Consider the following 18,198-nt stretch of genomic DNA (forward strand, 5'->3'; position numbering starts at 1 on the left):
TCTGTTCACAAAGGGAGAGTTACAGGTAGTACACTCACTGGGCGCGACTACATCGTCACAAACATTGCAGGATAGACCACACACAACTGTGGACCTTCACGAGCAATGCAAGCACGTTACATAGAAAGTCCACTTTAGCTTCTGCTCAAGGCACAAGCTCGCCTCATAAATGGTTTGTCATGAGAGCCTTTGTCCAACTTCCACTGCACTTGTTACTGCCACCCAATGACAATACGAACTATCTGGTCTGCACATTGCAGAAGTTGATGGAAACGACATTTCACCTTACTGTCTGGACACAAGGATACAAGCCATGTAATGACTGCCACATGCAGCCCATTTTGACTGCAGAGGCACAACTTGGTAAAACTGTTCAGAAAATCGCTACCACTGAAGGGCCTATAGCCAGAATTTTTCCACAAGACAAGTCTGTCTCATGTTATAGTTTTGCAAACTTTAACTGCAGTAAAATTTTGATTCACGAGAAAGTCGGGAATCAGAATTTTTTAGAGTGAAAGCTCTATTCCTAACGTACAAACCCAGATAATAGCTGGTTCCGTCAATCTCTGCCAACGCGAGGGCCCCGCTCGGGGCAAACAGCGCAACAGAGGAGCAAAAAATGCCTGCTCAGGGCGACCGATGCACGCATGAAGGAGGAAGAAAATTGTGTGGCCAATGACGCACCTTTCACGTCTGCCAGAGCGAACAGCAGCTTTAAATAGGTGGCGCTGGCGCCTGCGCAATGGGCTCGCGAAAACCGAGGCAAGCATGCCAAGCGGCGCGAAAAGCAGCAAACTCAGCAACAGATACAGCGAGAATCTACCAATGACGAACAAAGCAAAATCACTGTAAACCAATGGTCCCTTCCTTTGACAAAACAGGCAAAGCCGAGCTATTGCTCGACAAACTTCGTCCAACCCCATTCAACCACTGCTAATTTTTGCACCTACTGGATGATTTGTTGCTCAGTAGGCATGTCACAAAGGCATAACACAGTGAAAGAGAAACTTCGGCTGGTGCCAGCAGTTCCCCTTTGCCATAAAAAACTAGACTGCCAAAACCGAGTCAAGAGAGTCCAGGCAACACCAAAAACATGTTTAATGACTAGGAAGCAACTTGGAAAATACAATGTTAGGGTGTGTATAGTCACCACCAAACATTTCTCAATATAAACAGGTCGGGCACAGACAACATTGCACATATCTGTATTGCACAGTAACCAGAATGAGGCCAAGGACAGTTACTTTCCTCGGGTCAGTTAAAACACGGTAAAGTTAGCCAAATACATTAAATCACCCTAGTGAAATTTACCGAGTCTTGACAGGTTTGAGCGCCGAATATACAAAATCTTGAAATAAAATCTGTGCACTTGGGAATGCGCAGACAGCAACTGCTGGTTACGGTTACTACATTACAAACACAAATGAAATAAAACTTGCTAGAAAGTGATTTCAGAACAGTTTGATATAACGAAATAGTTGCAGTCTTCTAACGCACATCAGTGACACACAAATACCAGAGGATTGAATGACTTCTGGAAAGCATATATCAAAACCAGCAGTTATAAATGCATCAATGCATTTGGCCTGACTAGAGAAGCTGTTGAATGTTACCCCTCTAAACTTGCTTGCTAAAAGTGCTCAAGTGTATGCTAGGTTGCTGCATGTGCAGTGGTGTCCTGTGTATTTTCATTCCTACGAGAAGCTGTAAATGGTGTTATTACAAAGTGGCACATTTATGTATATGTATACGAAGTCTTCAAACTTGCGCTACTACGCATATAAAAGTGATTATCCGTGTAGATGAGCAGGCTGAGGCTCACAACTGACTGGCCCCACAAAAGACATTGCAAAGATATGAGATTATCTAGTATCAATGGCTAGACTGGCCACTCGCCAAAAGCCATGACAAAAACATTGGCACTGTAAAACACTTTCAGGCAATGCTCGCTCACAGAAATGCTAATATATTGCATAGTTATAAGCTGCCAGTTCGTTGGCTGTAGCTACAAAATGTAAATAGGTGTGGCCGTTACGTGAAAGCGATGCACTTTATGACAGAAAACCAGTTTATAGCTCATGCCTCATAACAGCAACATTAGCGGCTGTATAAAGTAAACCTCTCCAAGACATAACAAAACACAGATTAATGACTTCAGGAGCCTGAGTGTGAGGCTGCCGAGTGCTCTTCAAGACTTCAGAAGTATATCGGTGCAAAAATACAGCTCTTATGCACAGTGCAGTTAAAGGGACTGCACAGCTGCCTTTTTCAATGTGACACCTGAATGAAGACTTGTACACTAGAAACATCAATCACAACACGTCGACTTAATGCATTACAAAGCCAGAAAAAAATTGGTCAGCACAACAAGAAATGAAAGCAGTTTTCTTCCACGCAACAGTGATGGAATATGAAAGAAAATCAGAAAACTGCATTCTTCAGCGTACACAATTCTGATAGTTGAGTATTATACCAAAGCTGAATAGACAAAAAAATCAAAAGGGAAGGACAGCCAACTAGGTGAATCTGCAAAGGCACGTTTAACATTTCACATTTAGAGCCACGGAGAGATGGCCCTTAAGCTGGCAGGAAATTGGCCTTAATCAGCCTTCACATCTTTGAGAAAAGTCTCTTCATTTGCCAAGAATAAAAGAATAAATATGCTAAGGATTTCTGCAACATTCATAAAAGATACTAGGACTGGTAAAAAGCCTCGCAAGGCATCTCACAGCATATGTCCAAAGAAAGCTCACTTTACTACAGCTCTGACGTACAACCAGCAAATGACAGCAAGAATATAAAGATCGTCCATGCAAGTGTGGAATTCGGTTATTGATTGCTAGCGACAATATTACCACCAGAAAATTAAGCTATTTCATTTACTATGAGTTTCCAATACTTCTGCAAGCAGTTGTGTAGTTTCATCTTTCTTGAAATTCAGTACTTCCAGGAATAACGATAGCAGGTCTGAGAATTTACCGATATAGCTGTTGGAAGCCTGGCATGTGCTGCATGTACATGAAGCACATATGTATATGGGTGCAGGTTTGTGTGTTCAAGCAACACTATCACAGGAGATAACAGTATGCTGTGAGTCAATGAAAAGTGTATGCCAATGAACTGTTCATTTGGTGTTGCAAGTGAAAAGGCATGTAAATACACAATTAAATTGCAATTTTAACGCGTATTTTGCATAATACCTTAAGCATTTAACTATTGCCACTCTCAGGAGTAAAGTTCCAAAGGCTGCCTTTACATAACATTCACACAGCAGACACAAAAGCAACAGATACATATGTTGACCCACATATATTCCCAAACTTCACTGTACAATTTGGTTCATGCTGCAAGTTCCATTCTGTGAATGGATAACCCATGGCAAGAGTTACAGATTGTAGCTCTATTTGCCATTAGTCCCAGAACCCATGAAAAAAATATTCACAAAAAATATTAGGAGAAACCATAGTACAATGGGAAATATGAGCGTATAATGAAGGCAGTTAATGCATTAACAGCATGCCAACAAGCACTAATGCAGTCAGCTCTGTGTATGACACGTTTATAAAATTATGGTCATACTTTGCTCACACATACTGTTGACATGAACTTACCTTAATTTAAAATAAGTCAGTGTCAAACCTTCCAATCTATTACACTGCATTTGGAACATATCTTGGTCCTTCAAGGAAGTTCCAACCAACAGTGCAAACTGCAGAAATTGTTATCGTGTCAAGGCCACAACAATTATTCACAAAGATGAAACCACCAACATGTGCCCTGCAACCATTAATGCTCTGCATAAACATAGAAAAACAGACAACAGCACACTGATAAACATAGCCTTGCTCCTTCCATATACACATGCTGTCCCAAAAATGTTAATCACATTAACTTTACAGATGCAACAACAGTGATATGCTCACAAATATCACCGAGTCTTGAACAGCGTCCACAGGACTTGAAAATAAGTCTTGCATACCACCGCTCACAAGTTGGAAATGGACAAATCACTGGCCGACCCCTTCTTTGGGCCGTGCCGATACAGGCATCAGGAAAAAGGCCATAAAACGAACACTAGAGCCACCGTCAAACCTATCGCCCCGCCAACGCCTACATCCCACCAAAAGTGCATGTGCTCCACAATCCGGGACAGAGACACAGCCGCAGCAGAAGCTACCAGCAAGGCCACAAGAAGGACTCTAGCCGCTGATGGCGCAACGGCATCACCTCGCCACACAAGGTATCCAACAAGGTAGAAACCCACATAGCAGCTCACACTGGAGTGGCCAGATGGGAATGAGTCAAACGCACGCGACACATCTCTTGGAGGTCCGCTGCAGACATAATCTGTGACCAGGGGTGATGCTGTTGTGACTGTTGGGAGAACAGCAACCATGGAGGCTGCACAAAGTCAAATCATAAAGCACGGCTGTGAGTTCAATGCAAACCAATAAATACCCTTTCAGAAAATAGTGGACATGTTTTATTAGCCTAACTGCAACTGATTAAGCCAATATTTCCTGATTATGCATGCAAGTTCAGTAAACTACACAAGTCTAAGGGAGCAGTTTACACAGCAATCATTTAAACAACCCAACTTGAAAATTACGTTTAAAACAGCTCCACACCAAAACCACCAGGTGTCCGATTCAGCCTGAGAACTTTCATGTCTTCAGCCTCTCAGCCTACCAATTACATATTCTTACGACACTCATAGGCAGTTAGCTAATCAAGCTCAACGACAGCTTCCAATACAAGAGGTCGCTAGACTATTCCCATTTTTTTGGCACTGTCAATCAGGCAAATTGAATGTGCTTAGTAGTGACCACAGAACAAGGATAAATGTGATGACAAGAAGAGACCTACCACAACTATGAAGTGAAATTATATCCGCAGCTATCTGGACAACAAATCTATGACCAACTTTATGTTGATGCCCTCCTGTTTTCAGTCACTACTGAGTACATTTTGAAGTTGCTATGCTGCAACAACTAGCTCTATTTCTTGTACTGCTGCGCTTCTGATTTCGGACAGGCTTCGATGCCCCCCACCCAGGGGCCCCATCATCCATACGCACACTGGCAGAGAAGTGTGGCATTCCGGTGGTTACGGAAGACTGGTTTGCAGGCGTCCAGGAAGTACGGGCGCTTCTCAGCCACAATGTCCTTCAGAAGCTGCGTCGCCGTGGTTACCAGCAGCAGGCCAACAATGTAACGTCGGAGCAGGCGCCCACTCCAGAAGAAGCGGTCGCGCAGCGGTGCCCCGCTGCGGCGGAACTCCAGGACCAGGAGCACGGCCGGTGGCACGGTGACCACAAAGATGACCAGGTCGCGGGTGCGGACGCTCTCGGCAAGGAATGGTGACTGCAGATCTGGGTCGTCGCAGCGGAACGCCGGGCGCCGCATGCTGGAACTGGAACCCGCCTGCACGTGCGAAATTTTAGTGGCAATATCGCGTGTGTGAACAGTTCCAGGGCTGCGCATAATACCTCTGCGCTTCGAGAATAAGACAACATTTGTTTGAACGGGTTGAAGCTGGAAAAGTTACCGGCTTAAATACGCTGCCGAAATGGCAGCAAACCGCCGCGGTAGCACAGTGAAGTATTTTCCATGCTGAGCACGAGGTCACGAGATCAAACCCCGACAGTGCAGTGGTAAAATGCGTGTGTTCCGAGACGCGAGCGAACCCCAGGCTAAATGCACCGGCTGTTGTTGCCCGCAGCCCCAGCTAGAATGCTACTCACAGCTGGCTTGTTCTCGCTCCAGCTTTGCTTTGAAATGGCATAAGGTGCAAGTTTTGGTTTGGTTGATGGGGTTTAACGTCCCAAAGCGACTCGGGCTATGAGAGATGCCGTAGTGAAGGTCTCCCGAAATTTCAACCACCTGGGTTTCTTTAACGTGCACTGACATCGCACAGTACACGGGCCTTTAGAACTCCGCCTCCATCAAAATTCGACCACGTCTTTCGGGTCAGCAGCGGAGCGCCATAACCACTGAGCCACCGCGGCGGCTAGTGCAAGTTTTGTTTCGTATTACATACATTTGAGTGAGGTACTGGCCTGTTTTAGCCATACTGACCAAGTATCCAAAAAATCTCAGCAACTTGTGGTTTCTATGGCGTACATCGCTCACCAACCATTGAAGGCTTGAGCTTTGCGCGAGCCGAGGACTCTGACCAGCCATTACCAAGCTGCCCACCATGGCAGGTGGCAGCTAAACTAATCACTGATTGTGGGAGGTTAACTGGGGAGGTAAACCGAATCTCACATGCCCCGGCAATGGCTTTGTTTGCCTGCTGGGACCGTGCTGCATTGCTTAACTACTGCACGAGGAGTGTATGAGAACTCCCTGAAGATCTACGAATGCGAACGAGAGAAACCCCGTCTGCGAAGTAATAAGCAAAGAAGGCCCCAGGGTGCTGAGGGCACCCTGAACACTGTTGTCTCATACCCTTCAGGTGGAGATTAAGTGTCCCGTAAATTTTTTGACGCTCACGTTAACTCCTTTTCCTTGTTGTTGCCTGTGTACTCTTTCACAAGCTTTCTAGTCTTTTCTTCATTGCATATCCATGTTTTTCCTGAAGGCTGTTGCAGCCCACCACTTTATGAATTTTTTTTAGCCTCCCTTCAAATAATGCTTTGATCTGTCTCCTGTGCTTGAAAGGACTATCAACCCATACCTCCTGTACAGCTTTGTTTGTTGTCTTCCGAACAGCCCTTAGAGCCAACCTGCCAACGGTCCTCTTGTTAATCTCCTTCCTCTCTACCACATCTGATTTGGAGTACAGTACAGTCATGAGCTAAGTGAGAGGGAACAAAGTTTAAACATTCATTTATTGATAACTTCAGAATTATTTGTGACAAACGCAGTTTTTTTCTGCCTTCTAATTTTCCTCTTGGGATATAATATCCAGAAGTCATTCTCAAATGTTGTGACAAAATAACCAGAAAATTTGCAATTTTGTGCAAAAAATTTGTTTTCCATCATATTGCTCATAACGGTGCCACTGCACCCTTCCAAAGTCCTTGTATTACTTCACACCTGTTGCATTACTGCACCCGTAGTGATCCATGCTTCCCTATTTCCGCGTTCCACCACCAAACTATTACAACGGCGCCAGCAACATGACCTCTTAGCGGGAACGGGGTGGGACTAGCTTAGAAGGGACTATGAATAACGCAACAACTGGTATAATCGCTCATTAACCTGGGAACCCTCCCGGAGCCGCCTAACCACGGCTCTGCGCTGCCAAGGTGGCACTGCAATTGTTCCATTCGGTGACTCAAAACTGCTTTTGTCAGCCTCTGGGGCCGCTGCAAACGCGAGAACACATTCTGCGCGATTAAATACCCCCGTTTGGCTGACAGCATTCACTGCCTAGCTTCTCTCGGCGTAGTCCAGATAGCTGACCTTCGACAGAGCGCGGAGGCTCAAGCCAATAAGCACCTGAAGGTGTCGCGGAAAAGTACTAAGGGTACTACCCAAAACTGCTTGCTCTTCCCGCTAGGCAGTGTGTTATGGCGCTGCAATCGGCACCGCAAACTCACCTGGAAGAGGCCCGCGATGGAGAGGGATATGTAGACGGCGAGCGTGGCCAGCACCACCTCGGTGGCCAGCTCGTACAGGTTGTTGGCGGGAACCAGGGCGTCCAGGAAGACGACCAGCAGCGAGGCCGCCGACCGGCGGGACTTGGTCGAGCACTGCGCATCGCGCAACGACGACGCGTCCGCCAAGACGCAGCTGTCGCCGCAGTCCTTGAGCAGCTCCTGGTCGGTCCTGTCCAAGGTGGCGGTGGCGGAAGCCGGCGGAGGAGCCTCGGGGTCGGCACAGTTCAGCGTCGCCGACGTCGCCATGGCCGCCGTGGTTCACCTACGCAAGAGGCGAGGCCGTGTGAGCGCACAGGGCGGAGAAGCTAGCGGCGGACCACGTGATCGGCACCGAGGGGGGGGGGGGGGGGGGGATAACGCGAGTCTATTCCACAGTTGCAAAAGCGGGACGAGCGACGGCGATGGAGGCCATACACAGAGCGCCCAGTTTCGTAGGCCAGATAAAGCGATTCCAATTGTTATCGGCTTAAACGTCACACGCTGAGCCAATGCCACGCCCCCCACCATCGCCGGAATATATGCAAGCGAGCGAGGACTGAATGCAAGGAATTATAGCGGTACACGCGTGAGAAATTGAAAATTGGTTTTCAAGGTAGGAAAGGGTGCAGTAACTGCCTGGCTTGTCCGACCGTTTATACGCACCGCATCCAAGGAGTATATCTAATCTAGGAAAAGAATCCGAATCCAACACGCCGCGCGGTCGACAGGCTGAAAGCAGAACTGCGCTTGTGCGTTGTTGCCGAGCCGGATCCACTAACGTGAATAGATGCAATCATGTTCCTGGCTTGACATTTTTTTTTGTTTTTGCCCACGGTGCCTGCTGATCGCGATAACCGACGGCACGCCGTGCGTTGACGAAGGCAAAAAAAAAAAAACCTAACTCGAATTGAATAAAACTTTAATCGAGTCGTTGCACTATCATGGCCTTCTTAGCGGCATCTACTTAATGGAGTCAAGAGCGCAGAAGCTGTGGTGGCGAATCGGCGCGGTTTCCACCCGACACAGGCAGTTACATTCCTGCTGACGCATACTAGAGTAGAGGCGTGCGAATATTTATAAAAATGGCAGTGGCTTAGCTTGGCTAACCCTGGAATTCAGCGAAAAGCAAGCACGCTGGCTAAGCGTCTGAGGCTCGTCCGCGGCAGCTCCGCTACACGCTCGTGACAGCCGTTCCATATATGCCCACACGACCACGTGACTATGACGTGGTATCACATGGTATTACGACACCCCATCGGATGTCATCACGTGGCTTCACATCCCCCCATCCGATGTTCTTGAAGTCAAAGGTCAACGCGAAGGTCACCCAGTGTCAAAGGCCAACTAAAGGTAACGGTTCAAGGTCAGGGGTTCTACCCATAACTGTACCACATATGGTCATGCACGGCTATCCTTGGTAGGGCTGAAGGTCGTTGTGCAGTCTACCCGAAGACAGCTTTATTTAGCGTAGTGAATGAAGCTTTTCGCTTCAAAATGCGAACCGAATGTCCTTCTATTCGAATAACTGAACGAATTAAACTGGAGCTGAAGTAAATAATCCGCAAGCTTTTCGAATAAGGCATGCCGTACATTTAACGCGAAGGCGCTAGTACCCCCACGTCGGAAAATATTGTTCGGCGTCGGCGTTAGCGACCGTTTGAAGAGCTTCGCAGCCGGAGCGACCGGCCGCTCCGGGAACTCAGGTCGTTCACCTAAGTCACGTGGCCTTGTGGTGTCATATCATAACCTACCCGCCGGATTATGAGCAAACTGAGCGCAGTGGCAGGCGGCAGTTGAATTACCGACCGGTCGCACGGGAAGAGCACCCTGGGTCTCACAAGTCCCAACAGATGGCAGCACATGCCATCGCAGGGCAGTGGCGCATCGCTTAACCGCTGCATCACTGCGCCAGGACGGGTTATGAGGACTCCCAGCGATCTACGAATGTAAAGTAGAGAATGAGCAATTCCGCATACACGGGCATTAACCCATTAACGCTATTGCGTCATACCCCTGAGGCGTAGCCTGTGTGTCCCCTCCAGTTTTTTTTCTTTTTTTTAACGATTGTTTCAACAACAGGGATCACTCGGACCCCGGTCACACCGCATAGCATGCTGCTGCGATCGGTCTTCGCGGAAAGGAAGGTTCAGCGCCGCGAATATCGGTCCATTCCTGCAACAGACACTCATACAGACGGTCTCCAATATTGGCCAACGCGACAAGGTTCAAACTCTGCATTCATGCCCGATATCGGAGGCCACGGCTCGAACCCTAGTCCCTCTCATCAACTGAGATTTGGCAGCAAAAAGATCATTTTCTTGCGCGTATGACACGATGGCCACAGAGTTAATATACTGACTTCGTATTGCGTGTCACCCACTGGAGATCAGAGCTGTATACCTTCCGACAGCTAAAGAATTTTATGACTCATAGTGCAGCTATGGTGCTCTACAATAGAGCAGCCGTCAGTGCTTCGCTGTTTCGCATGCATATTCGTTATGTTCCAATGTATAGGCGAATCCCTCAGTTAAAGCACATTTGTAATAAGGGAGAATTTACCCATTCCCATGCACCCAAGCGCAGCCACACGGCTAAGGAACGCTACGCAGGTTCCACAAACTTCGCAGTTGATGAAAAATTCGTCCTGTCCTGGGTATCGAACACAGGACCATCGCTTGCGAGGGGCAGCCGTTCTACCAAATGAGCTAACCAGGACGGCTAGCAAATCGTAGGGCGAGAGCGAATTGGGCAACTCAAAAAGGGAACGGTGTTGGTCCAACGACCCGCCGCGGTGGCTCAGTGGTTAGGGCGCTCGACTACTGATCCGGAGTTCCCGGGTTCGAACCCGACCGCGGCGGCTGCGTTTTTATGGACGAAAAACGCTAAGGCGCCCGTGTGCTGTGCGATGTCAGTGCACGTTAAAGATCCCCAGGTGGTCGAAATTATTCCGGAGCCCTCCACTACGGCACCTCTCTCTCCTTCTTCTTTCACTCCCTCCTTTACCCTTCCCATATGGCGCGGTTCAGGTGTCCGCCGATATATGAGGCAGATACTGCGCCATTTCCTTTCCCCCAAAAAACCAATTATTATTATTATTGGTCCAATGTTTAAGGGAATCCCCCAAGTTAGAGTACATAGATTTGCAATAAGGGAGTAATTATAAAATATATAAGTTTTACATGAGGATTCGCGCAAGTAGCGAATAATCACACAAAATATGCGATTCGGTTTCCAATAAGTGTACTGTTCGCGCACCTCAACTGACGAATGCTACACAAGATAGTTCCTTGAGAAGTTGACTGAGTTTATACAACTGAGTTGCTAGTCCTTCGGATGACGTAGCTGAAAAGCAACGCTAGAAGCAGTTATTCAACCCACAGGTAAACCGCTAGTCGGATGACTCGGCAGTGTAAAGTCAGTCGCACTTCACACATTTACGGCTCGGACTGTAACCGCATTAACCATTTCAACCCCGTGTCATTCGTTTTCTCGGCATTTTCCCACGCCGAAGGAGATAAACCAACAGCGCCCTCTCTTTTCCAAAAACGGCAATTGGACGCCCCCCCCCCCCCCCTTTCTCTCTCTCACCCTAGCTTCTATTTTTTTTCTTCTACCGATCAGCGCCAGTCACTCCCTTCTCGCACATCGAGACGACGACCAAGCACAACAAGCCGCCGCCATGAATGGAAGAAGCCGCTCTCCACCGCCAAGGGAAAGGCAGCGGCCCCGACCAAGGCCAGCGTCGTTTTTAGCCGACACCACACCACGCAGCCAAGGAGGCACTCGACCTCTGACGAGCCGTCGCTGCCGACGTCGCATCAGCGTCTCTCCCCCCCTGCCACAGGACTCGGCAGACACGCGCGCAGGCCGAGAATAAAAACGGGCACCCAAGGCCCCTCGCCTCGCCTCCAGTTGGGCGTTTCAGCGGAAAAAAACACACCCATACACACACAGGAGACGACGCAACACGCACACTCGAGACCGCAGACACATTTTGTGACGACGCGATCTCCGCGTAGAGGGCAGGTGCTCTATGGCTGGTCCCCGCGCAAAAACAAAACAAAAGATGAAAAACAAAACCCGCGCACCGTCATCACCCCTCCAACAAACGACTTCTCCGCCGCCGCGATGGCGGAGGTGGTGCGCTAAGTGCCGTCCATTCAAAAACCCCGTCCTCAGCCGACAGCGGTATAAGCACCCTTTCTTTCACAAACAACGTCTACGGCACACGGACAACAGCGGTGGCTCAGCGGAGGTGCACGCAGAGGGCGAAAGGGGGTGTTTCGACGGCCAGTCATTGCAGCGGTGGTCAACGTTCTCTCGCGTACGAGTACAGTAATAGGTTTCTTGGTCGTTAACGGCTTTCCTCCGCGCGTCGATTCTCGGAAACGGGGGAAGCCCTCGACATCTCACTCTTTCCCAACCCCGACTGTTCCAGTGATCCCAGGTCGGACGATTATTGCGCCCGCTGGGTGGAAGATCTGATCATGCTTTCAGTGGCAAGGGCTGGAGGCAAGGACGATGAGAAAGGTAACAGCGCGGCGACTGTGACAAAAATAAAAACGAAAAGCTAACACACAAACAGATAATGAATAACACCGGTCCAGTAGCGAAGAACAAGTGCTAAATAAGCGAAATTTCCAATCTAGCCAGAAGGCCAGTGCCGTCTTCAGGCACCCCAGCCCTCAGGCTTTACACAAACGACAAGGATCTGCCCGCATTGCTTGTTTCCAGCGAATAGTAACACTAGCAATAAAAAAGAATTATTCAACTCCGATGACATTTCAATTAAATATTCCTTTTGCCGACGTTTGAAGCGTTGTCTTCGTCTTGTCGTGAGTACTTTTCCGCCGTTTATAAATGGTTAGATTGCGTCCAGTGTTCTCTGGCACGGTGCCCACGACATTTCAACACAGAGCTGCTGTAAGCGGGCCGTTAGCGTGGGGGGCACGCGGGTCAAGGCGGCAGGCCAGGGAGAGGAAACAAGCCAGTTAGCTAGAGTTAAGTCAAAACGGTTACAAAGTGGCGACGGAGGGAGCGGCCGGAGGCAAATACAATGTCCCCGCCTCCCACACACACACTAGACATCTCTGGTTCTAACGCTAGTGCTCTGCTCTCGTGATTGGCTCGAGTCCAAAAGTCAAGTCAGCTGAACGGAGCGTGGAAGATTAAAACAAGGGCGGCGGCATGCCGTCACAGCCCCCCCCCCCCCCCCCCCCCCCACACACACACACACACACACTCGATCAGCTACGAGCTCCCACGAATGCTTATCTCATGTTGTCGCTTGTTGAGAACATAGGGCAGACATAACCGGCCACTCCCAGATGAAGTGCGGGTTGCGGTGCCGCCTGAACAGTGCATTTCAGGAACAATCTTCGCCGCATTAAAAAAAATACATAAAGAAGTCAATGCGGCTCTCTCGGAAAATACACAGCTCGGGGGAGGGGGCCGAAAGGTCTACCTCGTAAAACCGGCCTAGGTTGAAAGTAAAATAGGCGCGTCGCTACAGGAATATCTCCCCTTCCTGCACCTATACACGCTCTGCAGTTGTGGCAGAGTTTTAGCACAGCGGAACAGTATACCCGATTACTGCACACTTCTATGCCAATGCGTCTATTGGACTTATTAAGATCCTCTACTGTCCCCAGGAAAAGCATACCAAGCGTACTTTTCCAAGAAAATAAACAGAAAAGAAGCGGGTTTAAAAACTTGCGCAGGTTCCGGAGGAACGGGGTATTTAATCAGCACGTCATCATCCCCTCCGCTTCAAACCATTTCGCCTGGGGGAGGAGGTTGAGACCTATCCTCCTAATTAGAGTGCCACGTGCCTACAAGTGTTCGGTTGCACTGCGTTCGGACCGGAAGACAGCGTTCCCTGTGAGGACGCACATCACCCTACGTTTACAGCTCTTGGATGTGTAACGCTTATCTGGTGTAAGCGTCACATCAACCGGGACTGGACCTTTCCCAAGAACCGCAGCAGAGCAAAACTCGAGGACTTCCTAAGCCTGCCGACGGATAACTACCTTCTCCTGAACTGATTTCGGTGATCATATCTCTATCGAACCCGACCACGGCGGCTGCGTTTCTATGGAGGCAAAACGCTAAGGCGCTCGTGTGCTGTGCGATGTCAGTGCACGTTAAAGATCCCCAGGTAGTCGAAATTATTCCGGAGCACTCCACTACGGCACGTCTTTCTTCCTCTCTTCTTTCACTCTCCTTTATCCCTTCCCTTACGGCGCGGTTCAGGTGTCCAACGACATACGAGACAGATACTGCGCTATTTCCATTCCCCCCAAAGCCTATTATTATTATTATTATTATTTCTATGCCTTCCCTGTTGAACCTCAAAAAAGCGGATGCACATATTCTGTAAATAAATGAATAAAAATTTCGAAAACAAAAATCCATCGCTGGATTAAGTTTAACCCCTGCCCCTTGCCGGCGCTTAATCCCCCAATGCGTGCCAGGAGCCATTGCTTTCAAATACGGATTTGTAGTCGGCGAAAGTTTGGAATGAAAAGGAGGTTACAACGGTTCTCAGAAACGAACATCGAGGGATCAGAGCAACAGAGACTCAACGCGAGACGGTGTTGCTTCTGGGATAACGCGCGATATTGCGCGACTGCCTAAAAAGCTTATTCGAAAAGTTCCATGCCTCACATGCACAATTCGCGCTTCGCGGAAGCGCAGCTCGTTGCATTCCCACGGGAAGGCGCGCCCAACAACAGATGCGAAATTAGCGTTTTGAATCGAGTTTGGCGAATCCGCGAAGTGCAAAGAGATGGATGCACGCGCAGATCACTTCTTCCTGCGAGCGTTTCCACAACGAGACGGCGATCAAGTTCGAGGAAGCGTGGTTTCTGTTCTTCCAACTTCCAGGAAAACAACCGCTCTTCGACGACGAGCACAATTTTAAAATTAAATAAACGAGTGCGGAGACAAGCGATGCACGCTGCGTCCAAACTCCTTCTTTGGCTTTTTTTGTGCGCCTGAATGTGGAAGCTGACTCACACGAGTTCCCGATAAAACTTTACTTTTCTTCTACGAAGCCAAGTCCGGCGCAGATCCATTCTAATGTATAATTATAATTGGTTTTTTGGGAAAAGGAAATGGCGCAGTATCTGTCTCGTATATCGCTGGACACCTGAACCGCACCGTAAGGAAAGGGATAAAGGAGGGCAAATCCATTCTAAAGTTTGCCGTTTCCGTTGCCTCAGTTTAGATCATTTCCACGGGCAACACTGCGTTTTCGACGTCACAAACATCGCTGCACCTTAAAACCCTCCTCACAAACAGATTTTAGAGGCTTGTATCAGCTCATCTCAGGCATTTTAGGAAAGGAGCCATCGTTTCCAGCCGCTGCTTCAACCGTTCAAAGCACGAACGTTTTTCTACTAACGCTCGTGACGTCATTCCTGCGTCACGCGAAGCACCATCCCTGGCCAAGGAGTTTCGGTTTTATGTCCTGGTTGTTTGAAAATGGTTCCACACGGTATATTAAATTAACAACTTGTTGCGACGGAGAGAGGGGACTCTCAGGAGTGTGGCGTGACTATGTTCGAAGAGCCGCCCGAAGATACCTATCAATACTTGCAGGGTCCAAACGGCAATACAGATGGCAATGTGTAGCAGCAAAAAAATTATAGACGATCAATCCGATTGGTGCGGCAGAGTATGCGTTCCACTGGACTGAGCAGGTTCTTCTCCCCTTGAAGTGGAGCGGATTTGCCTCTCACTTTTACAACCACCACCTGCTACCCTTACTTCGGACGGACAGACCGACGGATAGTTTATTTCTGGCATCGGAGTTTTAATGCCAACGCATTGAAAACGAACAAAAAATTGGAGTGGACACTTAAGCTTTGCCTTAAGGGTATATATATATGAGGCGATAGCGTAATGGCTTAATTCCCATATATGCACAAGATAATTCTCTGCTTTACATTCATAAATCCCTGGGAGTGCAATGCTTCTGGCGCAGCGGTTAAGCGATGCGCCAGTGCCCTGCGACGGCAGGTGGTGCCACCGGTGACAGCTTGCTCCTTCCGAGCGACCAATCCGGTGGGCGGGTTGTGATGACGCCGCAAGGTCACGTGACCTAGGTGACCTACCTGCGTCCTAGGAACGCTCTCTGGGGACCACCTGCCAGAGCCACGCCCGGGGTTTTTCGCTCATAGACGCCGACACCGGATTTTCTGGTGAACGCTTAAACGCTATCGCGTTAAAAACAAACAAACAGATGCGAATTCAAAATTACAAAAAAATCATGACTAAAAAATTGCGGTGGTTTAGCTCTGGTTAAACCCGGAGTGACGCGATAGCTACAGCTGGCCGAGTGGAACTTGCTCAGTCGAATTGCAAAGCCAGTCTTTTGCCGCTCCGTTTCGCGGAACGTTCCTTCTTCATCTTCGTCCCACTTGACACGGCGCATGCGCACAGCTGTGGCAGCTCGGTTTCGCCGGCGCGCCGCGTCGCCGGCAGCAGCAGCTGCTCTGCAACCACGTGGCTGGACGCGTGGCCAACCACGTGATCAGCCACTGCGCCGCCGGCAGCTCCTCCGGAACACGTGACCAACCACGTGACAGCGTGGCGACGCAGCCACGCTGAAGGCTCGAAATGCTACCGTAATGTAGCTATCGCTACAAAATAATAAGCAACGAGCAATATCTCCAGCTGTGCGTAAAAACGCGCGATCAGAAACCTCGAGACAACCTCCGAGGCATTCGAACTCAATATTCCCTCCGTTCGCAGATCGAGACCAGAGCAACCTCTCTCCCCCAAGCCCACGTTGTAAGGGAGACCCCGCGCACGCCGGTATGACGTCGCCAAACGAGGCAACCCGCGGTGGCGTTACACGGCGAGGTTCATTGGCGCCCGATTCAACGACAAGGCGAAACAACCACCGCCTCCGAACAGGTCGAACCGCTTACCGAGACGAACAGCTCGAGGGGACGCACTGTGCCGCTTCCCGAACGGCTACGCTCTAAATACGAATACTCCTGTATGGGAGCAGAGAAAAGGAGTAAGCATTTACAAAAGGGAGTGTGCTATAGAGGGGAGCTTACTCCTTTTCTTTACCCCTTTCTGCTTAGAGTGAAACCACCCACGGTTAGCGAGACTCAGCGGAAGCCCGATGAGCAGCGGATCAGCTGTGACAAAATAAATCAATAGATAAATAATATTTATAAGCCCGAAAAAAAATAAGTTGGCAGCTAGAAAGTTCGCTGATGCTGGAGATTAGAAAGAAAAACCTGAATTCAGCAGCGAGTCAGACCATCGGCTGTACTGTAAAAAAAAAGCCACGGTGAAATATAATAAATTCACGATACTGCTTTTACGTCTATAAAATAATAAAAACAACAACGCCAAACCGTGAATCTCAGCTGGTCGTAAGTGCGTCGGCCTTTTAAAAGCACATCACTCAACGAGCCCATATAAAAACTAAATATTTTCAGTGGTCCCCGCCAGCGGCAAATTCGCATTAGACGGAGCCGCCAGTGTTCTCGAACCCATTATTACATCAGGAAAAAGCAAAAAAAAAGGGGGGGAGGGATGGCAGCGGCGGGACCGAGAAAACTGATTACGAGCTCAAACGCTATATACACATACACATATAAACGGCAAGGATTACACCACCTCGACACATCTGCACGCACAATTAACACGGACATATATACACACGAGCGATGACGTTAAGCGCCCCTCGCCAGGCCTTGCGTTATATATATGCTTGCTTTTCCGTCGTACGATAGACAGAGCCACATGAGGGAAGGGTATGAGGGGTCAGCGGCTTCGTAACGCACTACAGAACACAAACAACTTCGCAATACCGTTCTCGGAAAGGCCCTTGAGGAGACCTCCGGCAGACCCCGCGTGCGCTCGCTCAAAGAACATCGCCGCCGCAAGGCCGCCGTGGCATAAGCGACGTGGAGACCGCGGTAAATTATACGACACAGGAAAACATACAAACAAAGACCCGGTAAAATAACCGGACGATAATTAAGCTAAGCTAAGAGTAAGAAATAAAAAGGAAAAAAATAAACACTGCTGCGGATTGCCGGCAGCGTGCGTGCTGTACGCCCTTGCCAGTAGATGCAATCCGGCCTTTTGATGCCCCGGGTTCGAACCCCACCGCGGCGGCTGCGTTTTGATGGAGGCAAAATGCTAAGGCGCCCGTGTGCTGTGCGATGTCAGTGCACGTTAAAGATCCCCAGGTGGTCTAAATTATTCGGAGCCCTCCACTGCGGCACCTCTCTCTTCCTGTCTTCTTTCACTCTCTCCTTTGTCCCTTCCCTTACGGCGCGGTTCAGGTGTCCGCCCGATATATGAGACAGATACTGCGTCATTTCCTTTCCTCAAAAACCAATTATTATTATTATTATTTTGTGCACTCATTAAATTGCAGCACTGCTGAAGAGCTTGACAAATACATCACTTTAATCTTTCTTTTTTTTCCTTTTCTGTGTCCACCACCGGTGAGCGGACACGGGCAAACATCGTTTGTTTAGCATAGCTATAACTGCCTGCTTTTATTATCAAGTTTTTCTTTTATAATGACCGCATCCTTGCGTGTTTTTTTTATTATTCTGTGCACGATTCTGCCCGAG

At 48.8% G+C, this 18,198-nt stretch overlaps 1 protein-coding gene across 1 annotated transcript in view; it reads right to left on the reverse strand.

The window, feature by feature from the left end:
- Positions 1-1,074: 1,074 nt before the first annotated feature.
- LOC144107864 (phospholipid phosphatase homolog 1.2 homolog) overlaps positions 1,075-18,198 on the reverse strand; it is a 66,903-nt gene continuing 49,779 nt past the window's right edge. The window contains exons 2-4 of the mRNA XM_077641076.1: positions 7,547-7,868; positions 5,078-5,423; positions 1,075-4,401 (exon numbers count right to left, since the gene is read on the reverse strand). Of these exons, the coding sequence (XP_077497202.1) occupies positions 4,049-4,401; positions 5,078-5,423; positions 7,547-7,852 (1,005 nt within the window). The 5' untranslated portion in view covers positions 7,853-7,868 and the 3' untranslated portion in view covers positions 1,075-4,048. The remainder of the gene's footprint in view (positions 4,402-5,077; positions 5,424-7,546; positions 7,869-18,198) is intronic.

Source organism: Amblyomma americanum, chromosome 10 (assembly GCF_052857255.1).
Source record: "Amblyomma americanum isolate KBUSLIRL-KWMA chromosome 10, ASM5285725v1, whole genome shotgun sequence".
NCBI classification, from domain to species: Eukaryota; Metazoa; Arthropoda; class Arachnida; order Ixodida; family Ixodidae; genus Amblyomma; species Amblyomma americanum.